At 42.3% G+C, this 18836-nt stretch overlaps 1 protein-coding gene across 5 annotated transcripts in view; it reads left to right on the top strand.

Moving 5' to 3' along the window:
* The window catches only part of WT1 (WT1 transcription factor), a 150930-nt gene that overhangs the window by 130065 nt on the left and 2029 nt on the right, over positions 1 to 18836 (top strand). For 2 of the 5 annotated variants that reach the window (XM_069740542.1, XM_069740543.1), the window contains 3 exons: positions 4452 to 4602; positions 5109 to 5198; positions 17436 to 17528. In XM_069740542.1, the coding sequence (XP_069596643.1) occupies positions 4452 to 4602; positions 5109 to 5198; positions 17436 to 17528 (334 nt within the window). The remainder of the gene's footprint in view (positions 1 to 4451; positions 4603 to 5108; positions 5199 to 17435; positions 17529 to 18836) is intronic. The other 3 variants (XM_069740541.1, XM_069740544.1, XM_069740545.1) reach the window with 3 other exon arrangements.

Raw genomic sequence — 18836 nt, 5'->3', positions numbered from 1 at the left:
TTTCCCGTTTTATAGTACATGACATCCTAAAACCAACAATGTCGTTCAAAAGTACAACTTGTTTCGCAAAAAAAAAAAGCCCTCACATGGCCATATTGCCGGAAAAATAAAAAAGTTATAGCTCTGGGAAGGAGGGGAGCGAAAAACGAACACGGAAAAATGGAAAATCCCAAGGTCATGAAGGGGTTAAACATGATGTGGTCCTTAAAAAAATGTTTTTCAACTTTTAACCCTTCTAACTTCCTAACAAATTTTCTTTTTTTCAAAAATTGTGCTCCTGTCAAGTAGACATGCGGAAAATGTTATTTATAAAGTATTTTGTGTGACATAATTCTCTGGTTTTAGGGCATACAAATAAAAATTTAGGAAAGTATTACCTTTTGAAAATTTTCAATAAATTTCTGATTTTTTTACAAAATAAATGCAAGTCATAATGAACATATTTTACCACTATCATGAAGTACAATATGTCATGGAAAAACTGTCTCAGAATCAGTGGGATCTGTTGAAGTGTTCCAGAGTTATTATCACATGAAGTGACACTAGTCACAATTGTAAAAATTGGCCTGTTCGTGAAGTTGAAAACAGACTTGGGTGAGATGCTGACGGGGTTAAAGCAGGGGTGTCAAACTGCATTCCTCGAGGGCCTCAAACCATGTGTGTTTTCAAGATTTCCTTAGCATTGCACAAGGTGCTGGAATAATTTTCTGCAGGTGATTAAATTATCACCTGTGCAATGCAAGGAAATCCTGAAAACATGACCTGTTTGCAGCCCTCGAGGAATGCATTTTGACACCCCTGGGTTAAAGGGAATCTGTCAGCAGGTTTTTGCTACCTCAGCTGAGGGCAGCCGTTCTGACACAATAAGAGCTTTTAGATTTAGAATGAAGCAGAGCTGAGAAAGCTAACACCGCCCACACCATGCTCTCTGTGAACAAAGACCATAGACAGTGAGCTGCTTAGTTGCAGGACTAGTCCAGCAATGTTAATATCTTAGTGATAAATCCTTCACAGTTAGTAAACAACAGCAGACACTTTGACAAATGACACATCTCTGAATTCTGCGTTTCAGCTTCTATCACTTGATGTCTTCAGATTACATAGCAAAAATGTGCTGATGGATTCCCTTTATTTGTTCATCAAATATCAAGATCTCTGCTTATTGTGATTCAAAAGGAATCTTCATTGTTGACCTCTGCTAGATAAAAATCCACCCTGATCATGTGATGGACAACTAGATGAACAGTTTATTACAGTTACACTTCAGTTATCAAATCTGTGTCTTGTAAGGAGAAACTATGTGATTGCATGAGTAAGGCTGGTTTCACATTTGCGTTGGGCATAGCTGGGGAGGGCTCCATACTTCCTCTGTTAAGCCCCGCCCACATGCATGAGAGAACATACGGCGGTGTGACCAAAGTCTTAAAGTGTGCCATTGAAACATACAGCAGTGTGACCGAAGTCTTAAAGTGTGCCATTGAAACATACAGCAGTGTGGCCGAAGTCTTAGTGTGCCATTGAAACATACGGTGGTGTGATGAAAGTCTTAAAGTGTGCCATTGAAACATACAGCAGTGTGGCCGAAGTCTTAAAGTGTGCCATTGAAACATACGGTGGTGTGATGAAAGTCTTAAAGTGTGCCATTGAAACATACGGTGGTGTGATGAAAGTCTTAAAGTGTGCCATTGAAACATACGGCAGTGTGGCCGAAGTCTTAAGGTGTGCCATTGAAACATACGGTGGTGTGATGAAAGTCTTAAAGTGTGCCATTGAAACATACGGTGGTGTGATGAAAGTCTTAAAGTGTGCCATTGAAACATACGGTGGTGTGATGAAAGTCTTAAAGTGTGCCATTGAAACATACAGCAGTGTGGCCGAAGTCTTAAAGTGTGCCATTGAAACATACAGTGGTGTGACCGAAGTCTTAAAGTGTGCCATTGAAACATACGGTGGTGTGATGAAAGTCTTAAAGTGTGCCATTGAAACATACAGCAGTGTGGCCGAAGTCTTAAAGTGTGCCATTGAAACATACAGTGGTGTGACCGAAGTCTTAAAGTGTGCCATTGAAACATACGGTGGTGTGACGAAAGTCTTAGTGTGCCATTGAAACGTACGGTGGTGTGACCGAAGTCTTAAAGTGTGCCATTGAAACATACGGTGGTGTGATGAAAGTCTTAAAGTATGCCATTGAAACATACGATGGTGTGACCGAAGTCTTAAAGTGTGCCATTGAAACATACGGCAGTGTGGCCGAAGTCTTAAAGTGTGCCATTGAAACATACGGTGGTGTGATGAAAGTCTTAAAGTGTGCCATTGAAACATACAGCAGTGTGGCCGAAGTCTTAAAGTGTGCCATTGAAACATACAGTGGTGTGACCGAAGTCTTAAAGTGTGCCATTGAAACATACGGTGGTGTGACGAAAGTCTTAAAGTGTGCCATTGAAACATACGGCAGTGTGGCCGAAGTCTTATAGTGTGCCATTGAAACATACGGTGATGTGATGAAAGTCTTAAAGTGTGCCATTGAAACATACGGTGGTGTGATGAAAGTCTTAAAGTGTGCCATTGAAACATACAGCAGTGTGGCCGAAGTCTTAAAGTGTGCCATTGAAACATACAGTGGTGTGACCGAAGTCTTAAAGTGTGCCATTGAAACATACGGTGGTGTGACGAAAGTCTTAGTGTGCCATTGAAACATACAGTGGTGTGACCGAAGTCTTAAAGTGTGCCATTGAAACATACGGTGGTGTGACGAAAGTCTTAGTGTGCCATTGAAACGTACGGTGGTGTGACCGAAGTCTTAAAGTGTGCCATTGAAACATACGGTGGTGTGATGAAAGTCTTAAAGTGTGCCATTGAAACATACGGTGGTGTGATGAAAGTCTTAAAGTATGCCATTGAAACATACGATGGTGTGACCAAAGTCTTAAAGTGTGCCATTGAAACATACAGTGGTGTGACCGAAGTCTTAAAGTGTGCCATTGAAACATACGGTGGTGTGACGAAAGTCTTAGTGTGCCATTGAAACATACAGTGGTGTGACCGAAGTCTTAAAGTGTGCCATTGAAACATACGGTGGTGTGACGAAAGTCGTAGTGTGCCATTGAAACGTACGGTGGTGTGACCGAAGTCTTAAAGTGTGCCATTGAAACATATGGCAGTGTGACTGAAGTCTTAAAGTGTGCCATTGAAACATACGGTGGTGTTATGAAAGTCTTAAAGTGTGCCATTGAAACATACGATGGTGTGACCGAAGTCTTAAAGTGTGCCATTGAAACATACGATGGTGTGACCGAAGTCTTAAAGTGTGCCATTGAAACGTACAGTGGTGTGACGAAAGTCTTAGTGTGCCATTGAAACATACAGTTGTGTGACGAAAGTCTTAAAGTGTGCCATTGAAATTAGAATCTGAAAGTTTGTTTACACCAGCCGACCAGGGGCACTAAACCACCACCGATTGGCTACTTTTTTTCTTATTGGTGGTTGTGTAATACTCTGCTTACACAGGCAGACCATGCTTCACCTAATTAAAGATCAACAATACACCATTCAGTGCACATAAGCTGCCATTTTTCTCAGCAGCACATGTCTGGTTTTTACAGGACAAGAAAGATGATCTTTTGTGTAAACCCTCACCGGGTTGTCAGCAGCCAGTTTAGATTGCATGATAATCATGAAACAAGCAATCCTCCAAATGCTTGTTCACGATATTCTTGCATTATAAATGCATGTTTAGGGTATGCGCACATGTTAAGTATTTGCTGCAGACATTTCTGCACCAAAAACATGTTACCTAGCAGAAAAAATCAGGGTAAAATATACACATTTTTAATGCATTTTTGTTGCATTTTTCCCTTGTGTTTTTGATATGTTTTTTTTCCATGCATGGAAATGGGTAAAAAAGCTGCAAAACAGCTGAAAGACTTGACATGCTGTAGATATGAAAATGCTTGAAATCTGCAAGGATAAAATGAGCAACGTGTGCATCAGACTCCATGTTTTTGTGACAAAATTGAACAGAATACCGTAATCGCTACAAAAGCCAGCAATTACTTAATATGTGCACATACCTTAAGGCTATGTGCACACGCTGCAGATTTTGCTGCGGATCCGCAGCGGATTTGACATCCGTAGATGTAAAACCGCAGGTGGATTCCGCACAAAAACTGCGGTTTACCTGCGGATTTACCAAAATCAGTGCGGAAAAATCCGCACACCATTCCACAGCATGTGCACATACCCTTCCAGTGCGGTGGTCCATGCATTAGCTGTCAGCACAAATATAAAATCTGTAGCACAAGACAACTGTGATACAAAAACACACAACATGACTGATGTCAAAGTTAAAAAAGTATGGTGACTTTGATGAGTAATTTAATTATTTACAGATTTGGAAGTATTAACAGTATGATTAAACCAAAGACTTAATATTCATGTATTTCTTATTATAGGATGTCAGACGTGTTCCAGGAGTGACCCCAACTATTGTACGGTCAACATCAGAAACCAATGAAAAGCGACCCTTCATGTGCGCCTATCCGGGATGCAACAAGAGATACTTTAAGCTGTCCCATCTGCAGATGCACAGTAGGAAGCACACAGGTAATTCAGTGCTAGAGTGCTGTGCTAAGTCTATAGCTGTTGGTCACGTGAGAAGAGGTTTGTGTAGAAAGCCTTTTGCTTATATGAAATATAACGTGCTTTTACAGTATAGGCCTCATTCATGTCTGGGATTTTGTGAGGATTTGAGAGTAAAATTGAGCAGATTTTTGTCAGTACCACAAATACGTTTTCTCCTTGAGAAGAATGAGCAGGTTTTTTCTTGTGAGGATGTTGATTCATGTTTATTCTTGTGGACTGCATATGAAAAAGTTTAGGGTTAGCTCCACTGTGGATTAACCCCTTTAAAGGAGCCAGTCCTCTTGTAGATTTGTGGCCCAGCAACTGCACATGTGAGGCAAAAATCCAAATGTCAGCCTTGCATTTTTGGTGCTCATCCTTTTGTAAATACTTTTCAGCTATATAGGCAAATGTCCAGATACCATGAATGTTTTGGGGACTACTAAATGAACAGATTTTGTGTCTTATGATGCATATTTTCTATTAAGGTGAGAAACCCTATCAATGTGATTTCAAGGACTGTGAGAGGAGGTTCTCACGTTCAGATCAACTGAAGAGGCACCAAAGACGACACACAGGTTGGTACCTTGGTGACATATTGTCCATATATGCTATAAAGGATCAACTCACTTAATTTTTAGAAACAAATCAAACTATAATGTGGTGACTACAACCAGCAATACCCAATACCCCAAATCAGGGCTGCCACTAGAAATTTCGGGGCCCCATACTGTCCAAATTTTTTGTGCCCCCTTGAGACTCCACCCAGGCTCCACCCCATCCCGCCTCCACGCTCCACCCCTCAAACTGTCTACAGTCCCACAGCTCTCTCTTGGAAAAACTCCACTTCTCACCTATCACACATTAACAGTTCCCATCACCAGATCACACATATAGCCGGCAGCTTTGTTTTGTCCAAAAGATTTTTTAAGCCGCCAAAATGACAAGGTAGATACTTTTGGCCGGGCCCTACTCTACGCTAACCTATTAAATATTTTCTAAAATATGCAATACAATTTAGGTATATTTTTATTTATTTTTCAATTTTTAAAATGACCAATAATATCACATCCAAAGGGACAAATACCACCACACCATGACCAGACCACATATTACCACCACATAGTGACCAAATAGCACATACAAGGGACAAATACCACAACACCATAAACAGACCACATATTGCCACCACATATTGACTGAATACTACAATACTGATCAGTAATAAAAAAAATACAATACTATCACCATCAGTGCCATTATACGCAGGAGATCTGTACTTAGTATGCAGTGTCTGTGTACAGGTAATACAGTGATCACCAGTGACATTATACACAGGAGCTCTGTATATAGTGTATTGGTAATCCAGTGATCACTGGTGATATTATACACAGGAGCGCTGTATATGGTATACAGTGTATAGTCTCAGTCTATAGGTAACACACTGACTCACCAGTGATGTCTCTAGGTGAAGTCCTTCATCTTTGTTTTTCATCTTTCATCCAGCACAGACCGCCATCACTTCTTCCAGCCAGGGCTCAGATATCGCGAGCTCCGCTTGCAGAACACATTACTTATTTTTCCCAACTTCTACATGACACCACAAGAAGAAAAAAAGGCGGAAAAGTATCACTCTACACAGTAACAGGCCTTCACCCATTTAAAACAGTATAATCAAAAAATAAAATAAATACGTCACTGCAGTAATAATATCCTTTAATTAGCCCCTATGGTAATAATAGTCCCCATCCTGGCCCCCATGTGTCTCGTTCCTGGTGTCAGCCATATGTTCTCCCTTCCTGCCCTCATGAGTATCCATTTTGCCCCATGTGATCCCCCCATCCTGCCCCATCTGTCTCCATCGTATCCATCCTGCCCCATGATCCTGCCCCATCTGTCTCCAATCCTGCCCCAGTGTCTCCAATCATGCCCGTATCTCTATTCTGCCCCCTGTCTCCAATCATGCCCCCATGTCTGCAATCCTGCCCTGTGTCTCTAATCATGCCCCCTGTGTCTCCATTCTGCCCCATCTGTCTCCAGTCATGCCCCCAGTGTTTCCAGTCATGCCCCCATGTCTTTCATCCTGCCCCCTGTGTCTCCAATCATGCCCCGTATCTCCATTCTGCCCCGTGTCTCGCATTCTGCCCCAATGTCCAGCATTATGCACCGTGTCCAGCATTCGGCCCCAATGTCCAGCGTTCTGCCACAGTGTCCAGCATTCTGCCACAGTGTCCAGCATTCTGCCCCTGTGTCCAGCGTTCTGCCCCTGTGTCCAGCGTTCTGCCCCAGTGTGTCCAGCGTTCTGCCCCTGTGTCCAGCGTTCTGCCCCTGTGTCCAGCGTTCTGCCCCAGTGTGTTCAGCATTCTGTGCCAGTGTGTCCAGCGTTCTGCCCCAGTGTGTCCAGCGTTCTGCCCCAGTGTGTCCAGCATTCTGCCCCAGTTTGTCCAGCGTTCTGCCTCAGTGTCCAGCATTCTGCCCCAATGTCCAGTGTTCTGCCCCAATGTCCAACATTCTGGCACAGTGTCCAGCATTCTGCCACAGTGTTCAGCGTTCTGCCCCAATGTCCAGCGTTCTGCCCCAATGTCCAGCTTCTGCCCCAATGTCCAGCATTCTGGCACAGTGTCCAGCGTTCTGCCACAGAGTCCAGCGTTCTGCCCCAATGTCCAGCGTTCTGCCCTAATGTCCAGCATTCTGCCGCAGTGTCCAGCATTCTGCCACAGTGTCCAGCATTCTGCCCCAATGTCCAGCGTTCTGCCCCAGTGTCCAGCGTTCTGCCCCTGTGTCCAACGTTCTGCCCCGTTCCCACACACAAGGAGCTTTTATATAGAGCTAAAATACAAAAGGGCGTGGCTCACATTGTAATAACGCGGGGCAGCCAAAAGGCACACCCCCAGAATATTACTTGGACACACCCCCTTGTAAGACCATGATGACCATCAGCACTAACTACAGCGGCCCATGTCTCTGGGACCAGGGGGTAATAGCAAAGAGGCAGCATGCCCAGCGGAAATGAGACATGCGCACTGACACAGGCCACTTCCGACCTGGTGACCGACCTCATATAATCTGTGGTATGCGTGGCCCTGCTCTATCCGCCGTCCACACTAGCGGCTCCCCCTTCCTGCATTTCCCATGTCCCGCATCCCCCCACTGTACATGGACCCATCCTTCATCTCTGCAGCCCGTTCTTATCTCACAGCAGCCACATAAACAGGAAGACTCCGCTCTCTTTTTCCACCAGAGTCAAGTACTGGCAGCCAATAAGCGGCCGTGACATCAAGGATGGGCGGAAACCTTTCACCTCAAGTCTCTTTTTTCCACTCATGAATGATAAGAGGGCATGGGTTCAGTGCTCAGCCAGTACACTAAGTGCCCGGTTTAGCCTGCGGCTGCCGGTAGGGGCCCGGTGAGCAGATGAGACGGGGCCCGATGCGGGCACCCTCTGCCCACCGGGCCCCATATGCCAGTCAGGGCAGTAATGCCCTGATTGCGGCCCTGCCCCAAATCAGTTCTGTTAAGATAGAGCAAGAGCGTGGTACCTGCGTGCTGACAGGTAATTGTAGACATGACCCAAGCAGCTCCCGAAACAGCTGTGAGTGCATCTGGACTACACTTGTAAAGTGACAGATGACTTGTGGTCATATGTGAGCTGGCACTGTCTCACCTGAGGCAGCTATTTATCATGGACATAGAAGCAGTGTTATTACTGTGTGTACTTTGACAGGATTTAGGACTGATACAGTATTTGGACATGGTGCTTTTTAAATTAAACCTAAAATGCAAGAAACAAATAGAACGCAACTCAAATCAACAGCTTTGAAGAGTTGTTTGATGACAAAAACTTGGGGCAAGGCTGATAACACTTGAAAATAACAAAATAAGCAATACTTACCAGGTGAGCAGCTGTAACTCTCGGGCAGCTTCTCCACTCCTTTTCTCTGGCCTATTGTTGACAGGGTTGTAACATGTGACCACTGCAGGTAACATCATCAGTCATGTAGGGACAGCACAAGACCACGGACGCACAAGAGCTGCTGGGTCCTCATTGGTAAGCTCAATTTGTTATTTTCAAACATTACTTGCCTTGCCCCTATTATTTTTTTAATAGGTCAGTCCTTTTCAGCATATATTTATATGTGTATAATAATGCAATCCCTTACATACAAAATCTTTAACCTGTGAAAGCAACCTGTAAGTATAAAGGCATGCATAGAAATAATGGGACACCATAGCAAAAGTCCAAATTGGGCCCTCGCCCCTTCAAATAAAATTATTCAGCGCAGTAGGTGGGGTCATAGCACATACGCATAGTCACAAAAGAGCATACCTTCCAACTTTTAAATACAGGGAGAGGGACATTTTTGCTGGCAGAAATAAAGCCCCTAATAATGCCCCTTATTGTCCCACACACAACAACCCTTTCATGGTCCTTATACAGAATTATTTCCTGGCCATAGAGTATTATGCCACCATAATGCGAACAGGACAAAGTATGGTACCCCTACAGTGAACTCCCAAACAATTTACTCAAACAGTACACCCAACAGTATGATGTGACCCCAACAAAGTTTAATGTCCTCACAGTTACAACCACACAGCATGATTCCCCCACCATGCCTCTACAGAGTAAGATGCCCTGGTGGTGCCATCAGTATAATGCCCAGACAATAATCCCCTATAGTATGATGCCCCCAGTAATCCCATTTAGTATGTTGCTTCTACGGGTATAGACAGAGCAAAAAGGCATTAGTAAATAGTATTTAACAGCCAAGGTTATAAAGGAAAATGCACAAGCGGGATGCAGCAGACCCCTTTACTAAATGAGGTAACACTGGTGCAAATTATTGATGAAACAACCACTCTCAGCCTTCCAATCCAAGGAGGGAGTGATTGCCTAGTATTAGAATTGTACACAGGTGTAGCTTGCAACAGAGCACAAGTCACAAACATGTATACCACAGTGCATAGCTAACAGCCTATTACACGCACCTACTATTCGGACTGCCCAACACTCTATCGGTGCATCACAGAGATGCAAACCCTAGTTTACAAGGTCACCGTTGATGAGCCTAGGTGCACCCTGTATAGAAAAAAACTGCAAAAAATATATAATAATATTAGGAGGTAATAGTTAATGTTTTGGCCAAAATAAACAAACTCGCAACCCACATCAAGCGTCCTCATTGTATTGTGAGTCCCTACTCTACAGTTAAATAAAAAGCGCAGCCAAAGCAATAAAAGGAACTTTTTAAATTCCCAAATTAATTAAATTGTAGACGTAGCAGAAAGGCAATGGTATTTATCAGCCAAGGTCACAAAATAAAATGCACAAATAGGGTGCAGCAGACCACTTTACTAAAGGTGGTAACACAGGCGCAAAATACAGAGCCCATAACACAGTATAATGCTATAACAGTGACTCCAACTTGGTATGATACCACCACAGTAGATGCCACTCACATTATGATGCCCCAATAATACATTTTCCCCACATAGTATCCTACACTGTATGATGAATTCATCAATTTAATACAAATCAAAATTGTGTACAATGTTATTAAATTTGCAGGTCCCGGTGTATTTGACTGATTTGTTGTTTGATTTCATTGAATCTCCCATAAAATGCCCAATTTCCTTTTACACCTGACCAAGGATTGCATCAGCCACAGAAGGCTCCCATGACCTCGGGGCGACCTTGAAGGCTTCCTCATAATGCTTTGCAGCTATCACATCACATGACATAGCAACTTGGGAGCCCATATAAAAGCTAAGGCAGGGAATGAAGGAGCCATTTTAGGATGATTTTAGAATAGTGAGAGAATACAAAATAAAATTCCTCAAAATACAGACATTTAATTGTGACTTTGTACCTCAAAAAGTGTTGCAAGCTTTTTTTTAGCCCATCTGTTTTACTAGTCAAATTTTACATCTGAACATGCCATACCAATAGAGCAACCTGTTGCCAATGCTGGATTTTTGGTCATTCACTTACATAGCATTTCTTATTACATCGTTTTTGAGAAGGTCATTGAAGTTTGTTGCATAGAAAAAAAAAATATTAACATTTACCTGTGCATGTCTGTTTTGCACATTTGTTTTACTAGTCCCATTTGACAACCAAACACCTATTCTGTGGCCTGCTGTACATTTTACTTTCTGTACGTGTACCTACCTAGCATTTCTTGTTATGTCCATTTTGGGAGGGTCGAATAATTGGGCTTTATAGGATTGTCAAAAGTAAGTTTTAGTCTTGAACAAAATATTTGGTAAAAAAGTGACAATGAACGGTGTAGTTTAACAGAAAAAATAAAACATGCCAAGGCTAAGAAGGTGGAAGCCACAAGCAGCAGAACCACCACCCCTGGTACTGGCATCAGCCATCTGGGCATTGATGACACCAAACGCAGGATACCTTTGGCCTCCTGTGCCTCTGGCAAGCATATTAGTAGGTAGGAGGCAGGGGGCATTATGGAATTTATGGCATATCACTCGTCTCAGACACCGTAAGATGATGTTACCTCTCCATAATTTTGGTTTAATATTACGCACAGAACAGCCTCCCTGATCACAAATGATCAAGAAGCGTCAATTTTTAATCATTTTTTCATTGAAAAAAAGTATGAAAAGTCTGTTACTGTGCTGTGTTGTGCGACTGTTAATGCCATCCAGTGCACATCTTGCCACATGTATGCAGTCCTTGAGCAGCCGATCGAGGGTGCATACTGCTGTGCGAGATGTGAGCACGTTGTGCATTTGGAAACCCAGATTCTGACTCTAAATGTGCAGCTGGCAACAATGAGATCCATTGACAACATGGAAAGGAGTCTTCTGCTCACGGAGCAGATGCTCAATGGGACAGATGAGGGGGGGATGGTAGGATGGAGCTGCAGGATGGTGAAGTAGCAAGCTGGGTGACAGTTAGGAAGCGGGGTAGAGGGAAGAGTGCCAGGGAGGCTAGTCCTGATCTGGAACACCCCAATAAGTTTGCTAAGTTGACAGATGAGGGGGGTGCCAGTACAGGGGTAGCACTGCTGCAGCCAGGCATGTCCTCTGAAAGCCGGGGGAGTGACTGCTCCAGTAAGGAGGGAAATAGGAGAGCAGGGCAGGCCAGACAGGTGCTGGTAGTGGGGGACTCAATTATTAGGGGAACAGATAGGGCAATCTGTCACAAAGACAGGAATCGTCGAACGGTGTGCTGCCTACCTGGCGCTCGAGTCCGACACATCACTGATCGGGTGGACAGATTACTGGGAGGGGCTGGTGAGGACCCAGCGGTCATGGTGCACATTGGCACAAATGACAAAGTTAGAGGTAGGTGGAAGGTCCTTAAAGATGATTTCAGGGAATTAGGCTGCAAGCTGAAAGCAAGGACCTCCAACGTGGTATTCTCCGAAATACTGCCTGTACCACGTGCCACGCCAGAGAGGCAACGGGAGATTAGGGAGGTTAATAAGTGGCTCAAGAATTGGTGTAGGAAGGAGGGGTTTGGGTTCCTGCAGAACTGGGCCGACTTCTCAGTTGGCTACAGGCTCTACGCTAGGGATGGACTGCACCTCAATGGGGAAGGTGCAGCTGTGCTGGGGGAGAAAATGGCTAGAAGGTTGGAGGAGTGTTTAAACTAGGAATTGGGGGGAGGGTATTCAATTTATAGGAGGGGAAGATAGTGCAGACAGAGACCTGGGCACAAATAAGGAAGTTGGGGGTGGCGGTGGCATGGGGGATGGGGTTAGAACAGTTAATAATTTAAGAAAGAGTAGAGGTACAGAGAGGAACATCAAGTGCATGTATACTAATGCCAGAAGCCTCGCCAACAAAATGGACGAATTAGAACTAATGTTGTTGGAGCATAATTATGACATGGTGGGGATATCTGAAACGTGGCTGGATGAGAGCCATGACTGGGCTGTTAACTTGCAGGGCTATAGTCTGTTCAGAAATGACCGTACAGATAAGCGAGGGGGAGGGGTGTGTCTATATGTAAAATCATCCTTAAAACCCATCCGGCGTGATCATATAGGTGAATTTAATGAACATGTAGAATCCCTGTGGGTGGAGATAAGGGGAGGGGGAAAAAATAATACATTACTGATAGGGGTTTGTTATAAATCTCCAAAAATAATGGAAGCATTGGAGAATATCCTCGTAAAGCAAATAGATGAAGCTGCGACTCAAGGAGAAGTCATTATTATGGGGGACTTCAACTACCCTGAAATAGATTGGGGAACAGAAACCTGCAGTTCCAGCAAAGGTAATCGGTTTTTGACAACTGTGAGAGACAATTACCTTTCACAGCTGGTTCAGGACCCAACAAGAAGGGGGGCACTGCTAGACCTAATATTAACCAACAGGCCAGACCGCATAGCAAATATAAGGGTTGGGGGTTACTTGGGAAATAGCGATCACAAAATAATAAGCTTTCATGTATCCTTTAAAAAGATGTGTAACAGAGGGGTTACAAGGACACTAAACTTCAGGAGGGCAAATTTCCAACGGATGAGAGAGGATCTTGGTGCAATTAAATGGGACGATATCCTGAGACACAAAAATACACAAAGAAAATGGGAGACATTTATTAGCATCCTGGATAGGACCTGTGCACAGTATATACCGTATGGGAATAAACATACTAGGAATAGGAGGAAACCAATATGGCTAAATAGAGCTGTAAGGGGCGCAATAAGTGACAAAAAGAAAGCATTTAGAGAATTAAAGGAAGTAGGTAGTGAGGAGGCATTAAATAAATACAGAAAATTAAATAAATTCTGTAAAAAGCAAATCAAGGCAGCAAAGATTGAGACAGAGAGACTCATTGCCAGAGAAGGTAAAAATAATCCTAAAATATTCTTTAACTACATAAATAGTAAGAAACTAAAAAATGATAGTGTTGGACCCCTTAAAAATAGTCTGGGTGAAAAGGTGGATGAGGAAGAGGAAAAGGCCAATATGCTAAATGACTTTTTTTCATCAGTATTTACACAAGAAAATCCCATGGCAGACAAAATGACTAGTGATAAAAATTCCCCATTAAATGTCACCTGCTTAACCCAGCAGGAAGTGCGGCGGCTTCTAAAAATCACTAAAATTGACAAATCTCCGGGCCCGGATGGGATACACCCTCGAGTACTGCAGGAATTAAGTACAGCCATTGATAGACCATTATTTTTAATCTTTAAAGAGTCCACAATAACAGGGTCTGTACCACAGGACTGGCGTATAGCAAATGTGGTGCCAATATTCAAAAAGGGAACAAAAACTGAACTCGGAAACTATAGGCCAGTAAGCCTAACCTCTACTGTGGGTAAAATCCTGGAGGGCATTCTAAGGGATGATATACTGGAGTATCTGAAGAGGAATAACCTCATGACCCAGTATCAGCACGGGTTTACTAGGGACCGTTCATGTCAGACTAATCTGATCAGCTTCTATGAAGAGGTAAGTTCCGGATTGGACCAAAGGAACCCAGTAGATGTAGTGTATATGGACTTTTCAAAAGCTTTTGATACGGTGCCACACAAAAGGTTGATACATAAAATGAGAATAATGGGGATAGGGGAAAATATGTGTAAGTGGGTTGAGAGCTGGCTCAGGGATAGGAAACAAAGGGTGTTTATTAATGGAGCACACTCGGACTGGGTAGCGGTTAGCAGTGGGGTACCACAGGGGTCAGTATTGGGCCCTCTTCTTTTTAACATATTTATTAATGGCCTTGTAGGGGGCATTCAGAGTAGAATTTCAATATTTGCAGATGACACTAAACTCTGCAGGGTAATCAATACAGAGGAGGGCAATTTTATATTACAGGATGATTTATGTAAACTAGAAGCTTGGGCTGATAAATGGCAAATGAGCTTTAATGTGGATAAATGTAAGGTCATGCACTTGGGTAGAAGTAATAAGATGTATAATTATGTGATTAATTCTAAAACTCTGGGCAAAACCGTCAATGAAAAAGACCTGGGTGTATGGGTGGATGACAAACTCATATTTAGTGGCCAGTGTCAGGCAGCTGCTACAAAGGCAAATAAAATAATGGGATGCATTAAAAGAGGCATAGATGCTCATGTGGAGAACATAATTTTACCTCTATACAAGTCACTTGTTCGACCACACTTAGAATACTGTGCACAGTTCTGGTCTCCGGTGTATAAGAAAGACATAGCTGAACTGGAGCGGGTGCAGAGAACAGCGACCAAGGTTATTAGAGGACTGGGGGGTCTGCAATACCAAGATAGGTTATTACACTTGGGGCTATTTAGTTTGGAAAAACGAAGACTAAGGGGTGATCTTATGTTAATGTATAAATATATGAGGGGACAGTACAAAGACCTTTCTGATGATCTTTTTAATCATAGACCTGAAACAGGGACAAGGGGGCATCCTCTACGTTTGGAGGAAAAAAGGTTTAAGCATAACAACAGACGCAGATTCTTTACTGTAAGAGCAGTGAGACTATGGAACTCTCTGCTGTATGATGTTGTAATGAGTGATTCATTACTTAAATTTAAGAGGGGACTGGATACCTTTCTGGAAAAGTATAATGTTACAGGGTATATACACTAGATTCCTTGATAGGGCGTTGATCCAGGGAACTAGTCTGATTGCTGTATGTGGAGTCGGGAAGGAATTTTTTTCCCCAAGGTGGAGCTTACCACACATGGTTTTTTTTTGCCTTCCTCTGGATCAACATGTTAGGGCATGTTAGGTTAGGCTATGGATTGAACTAGATGGACTTAAAGTCTTCCTTCAACCTTAATAACTATGTAACTATGTAACTATGTGTTATTAAACAGGATGTTGGTTACTACCGACTTACCATCAGTTTCTATGATGAGGTCACTTTGACATTATTAAGGCTCTTTTTGAGTTAAAAAGCTTGAAAGGGGTTGGATACAGTCCTTGATGAGCTCAGAGTGTTGCACACATCCATCTTTTGAGGTAAATTGGAAGCTTTAGGCTATGTGCACACGTTGCGGATTCTCTGCGGATCCGCAGCATTTTTTGCAATGCAGAAACGCTGCAGATCCGCAATTGATTTACAGTACAATGTAAATCAATGAGAAAAAAAAAATGCTGTGCACACTTTGCGGAAAATCCACTGCGGAAACGCTGCGGTTTAAAAGAAGTAGCATGTCACTTCTTTTTTTTGAATCTGCAGCGTTTTTGTACCCATTCCATTATAGAAAACCGCAGGGGTAAACCAAATGCAGCAAATCCGCAAGAAAGCCGCAGCAAAAACGCACAAAAACGCTGCGGAATTGCACAAAAAACACGACAAATCCGCAGGTGCATTTTCTGCCAGGAGAGGCAGAATCCGCACCAGAAATTCCTAAACCTAATCCGCAACGTGTGCACATAGCCTTACAGTATTGCAATTTGCATTAAAATGAATTTTTTGAAAAATTTGTCAGTCAAACAAATTTGAATCTCAAAAGATTCCATCATCGCTATTCAAAACTGAAAAATGACACTTTACTTGTTGTTTTTAGGACTTTGGTTCCAAATATGCTAGTGGAAAAAAGTCACAGTGTGGATTCTAATAGAACTTAATTTCCACATAGATTTTGGTGCACAATGCGAGCCATAATGTTTGTGAAAATGATGCCATAAATATATGTTTATCAAGAAAATGGGAGATAAAACTGTACCTACTAATTATCATACACTTGCATATAAATAATCGTCCCCATTCTCATTTAGAAGTCATGGTAGTCCGTATGGGATGCAATTTTTTTCTTGCACTCTTCTAATTTGGAGTAAAATTGGTGAACGCTGCATTTTTTTCTCATATGCAGAATACAACTGAGAAAAAAATATGCAGCTCTGCACTGCCTCATTGAATAACATTGGTCTGAGTGCAATCTGATTTTTTTTATCTGATTGCACTGTTCGATTTATAGGGAAGTGTGAGTGAGCCCTTATGTTACGCTCCAAGATGGCACATGGGGTTTATGGACCCACTGTGCCATAGACCGGACTTACCCTTGAGGGAATGGAAGGGGCAAAGAGTAAGTCCTACATGGAGGGAAAAAGGAACATCATATAGGGGCGCTGCGCATAGCGCTACACCTTACACTGAGAGCACTGGCAATAAGTGACACCCAATCACGTCAGAAAAGAAATCCAACAAAGATTATGTGCTGGCTCTCAATGTGTTTGAAGAATAAACAGTTTATTAAAAGAACAATACAATATAATGCCTACAAAAGTAGAGAGATATTAAATGGGATAGACATGTGAGGCCTCAGTACAAGAAGTTTGAAAAGCTCTGCCTCAAAAAATGGCACACTCCACCTCTGGTCCATTCGGATGGAGCTCGGCAGAGTGCAATTTTCTAGGGATTCAAAAGATCAGAATCCCAGGAATCAGTAATCCTCTATTCTAAGTTACTTTCTTAGGAAAACTCATTTAACATCCTAGTATAAAAAATATTGGGATAATAACCTGACTCAATGTTTAGAATCTTTTGCTTCCAAAGATTGACTCCAAAACTTCCTTAGCCGTAGACAGCTAGAGTCCAATCTGCAGCCAGTTTGATAGCAACTTAGAAATCTGGTAAACTCTATATAATAAATGACAGCTTTGTAAATTTGTTAATTTACCAGAATTTATAAATTAGTGATCTGTGGTTACTTTTTGTAATAAATTCAAAATGTGAACTTGTGTGAGTGTAGCTCAAATGGCTGAACATTATTATTGCTCTGGAAAGCACTCTCAGGTGTTCAAGGCAAGTCAATAGTATTGATATTTGTACTGAACGTAAGAAAGTACAATGAAAAGTGAATATTTCTTAGTAACCATCATGTTTTTGCCCTCAGGTGTTAAACCCTTCCAATGTAAAACATGTGAGAGAAAATTTTCCCGTTCTGACCACTTGAAGACGCACACCAGGACTCATACAGGTAAAACAAGTGCGTAAACCTTTATTCACATTTATTTATTCATTTACTGTCCTAATGTTAATCCATAACAGTGTGTCTAGCTACTACTTTACATGATCAGATAAACTCCCTGTACCGAGCGCCAATTATTATTATTATTTATTATTATAGCGCCATTTATTCCATGGTGCTTTACATGTAAGGAGGGGTATACATAATAAAAACAAGTACAATAATCTTAAACAATACAAGTCACAACTGGTACAGGAGGAGAGAGGGCCCTGCCCGCGAAGGCTCACAATCGCCAATCGATGATGTATAGCAAGTGGATGAGTATAATTTCATGTACTAATAAGTGTGGGTGTTCATCCAGTTGTTTGCTACTCCTACTTTCCATATTGTTTTCAGTATATCCCCCATTTACAGGTGCTTCTCTCAAAATTAGAATATCATCAAAAAGTTAATTTATTTCAGTTCTTCAATATAAAAAGTGAAACTCATATATTATAGTGTCATTACAAACAGAGTGATCTATTTCAAATGTTTATTTCTGTTAATGTTGATGATTATGGCTTACAGCCATTGAAAACCCAAGAGTCATTATCTCAGTAAATTAGAATGCTTTATAACACCAGCTTGAAAAATTATTTTAAAATTTGAAATGTTGGCCTACTGAAATGTGTGTTCAGTAAATGCACTCAATACTTGATCGGGGCTCCTTTTGCATCAATTACTACATCAGTGCGGCGTGGCATGGAGGCGATCAGCCTGTGGCGCTGTTGAGGTGTTAAGGAACCCCAGGTTTATTTCATAGCAGCCTTCAGCTCGTCTGCATTGTTGAGTCTGGAGTCTCATCTTCCTCTTGACAATACCCCATATATTCTCTATGGGGTTAAGATCAGGTGAGTTTGCTGGCCAATTAAGCACAGTGATACGGTTGTTTGTAAACTAGGTATTGGTACTTTTGGCAGTGTGGACAGGTGCCAAGTCCTGCTGGAGAATGAAATTTCCAACTCCAAAAAGCTTGTCGGCAGAGGGAAGCATGAAGTGCTCTAAAATTTCCTGGTAGATGACTGTGCTGACTTTGGTCTTGATAAAACACAGTGGACCTACACCATCAGATAACATGGCTCTGCAAACCATTGCTGATTGTGGAAACTTCACACTATACCTCAAGCAGCTTGGACTGTTTGCCTCTCCACTCTTCCTGCAGACTCTGGGGCCTTGATTTCCAAATTAAATGCATTTTTTTTTCATCTGAAAACAACGCCTTGGACCACTGAGCAGCAGTCCAGTTCTTTTTCTCTTTGGCCCAGGTAAGACACTTCTGGCGTTGTC

The sequence above is a fragment of the Ranitomeya imitator genome, chromosome 9 (genome assembly GCF_032444005.1).
Source record: "Ranitomeya imitator isolate aRanImi1 chromosome 9, aRanImi1.pri, whole genome shotgun sequence".
In the NCBI taxonomy this organism is placed as follows: Eukaryota; Metazoa; Chordata; class Amphibia; order Anura; family Dendrobatidae; genus Ranitomeya; species Ranitomeya imitator.
This window is presented reverse-complemented; position numbering and strand designations above follow the sequence as displayed.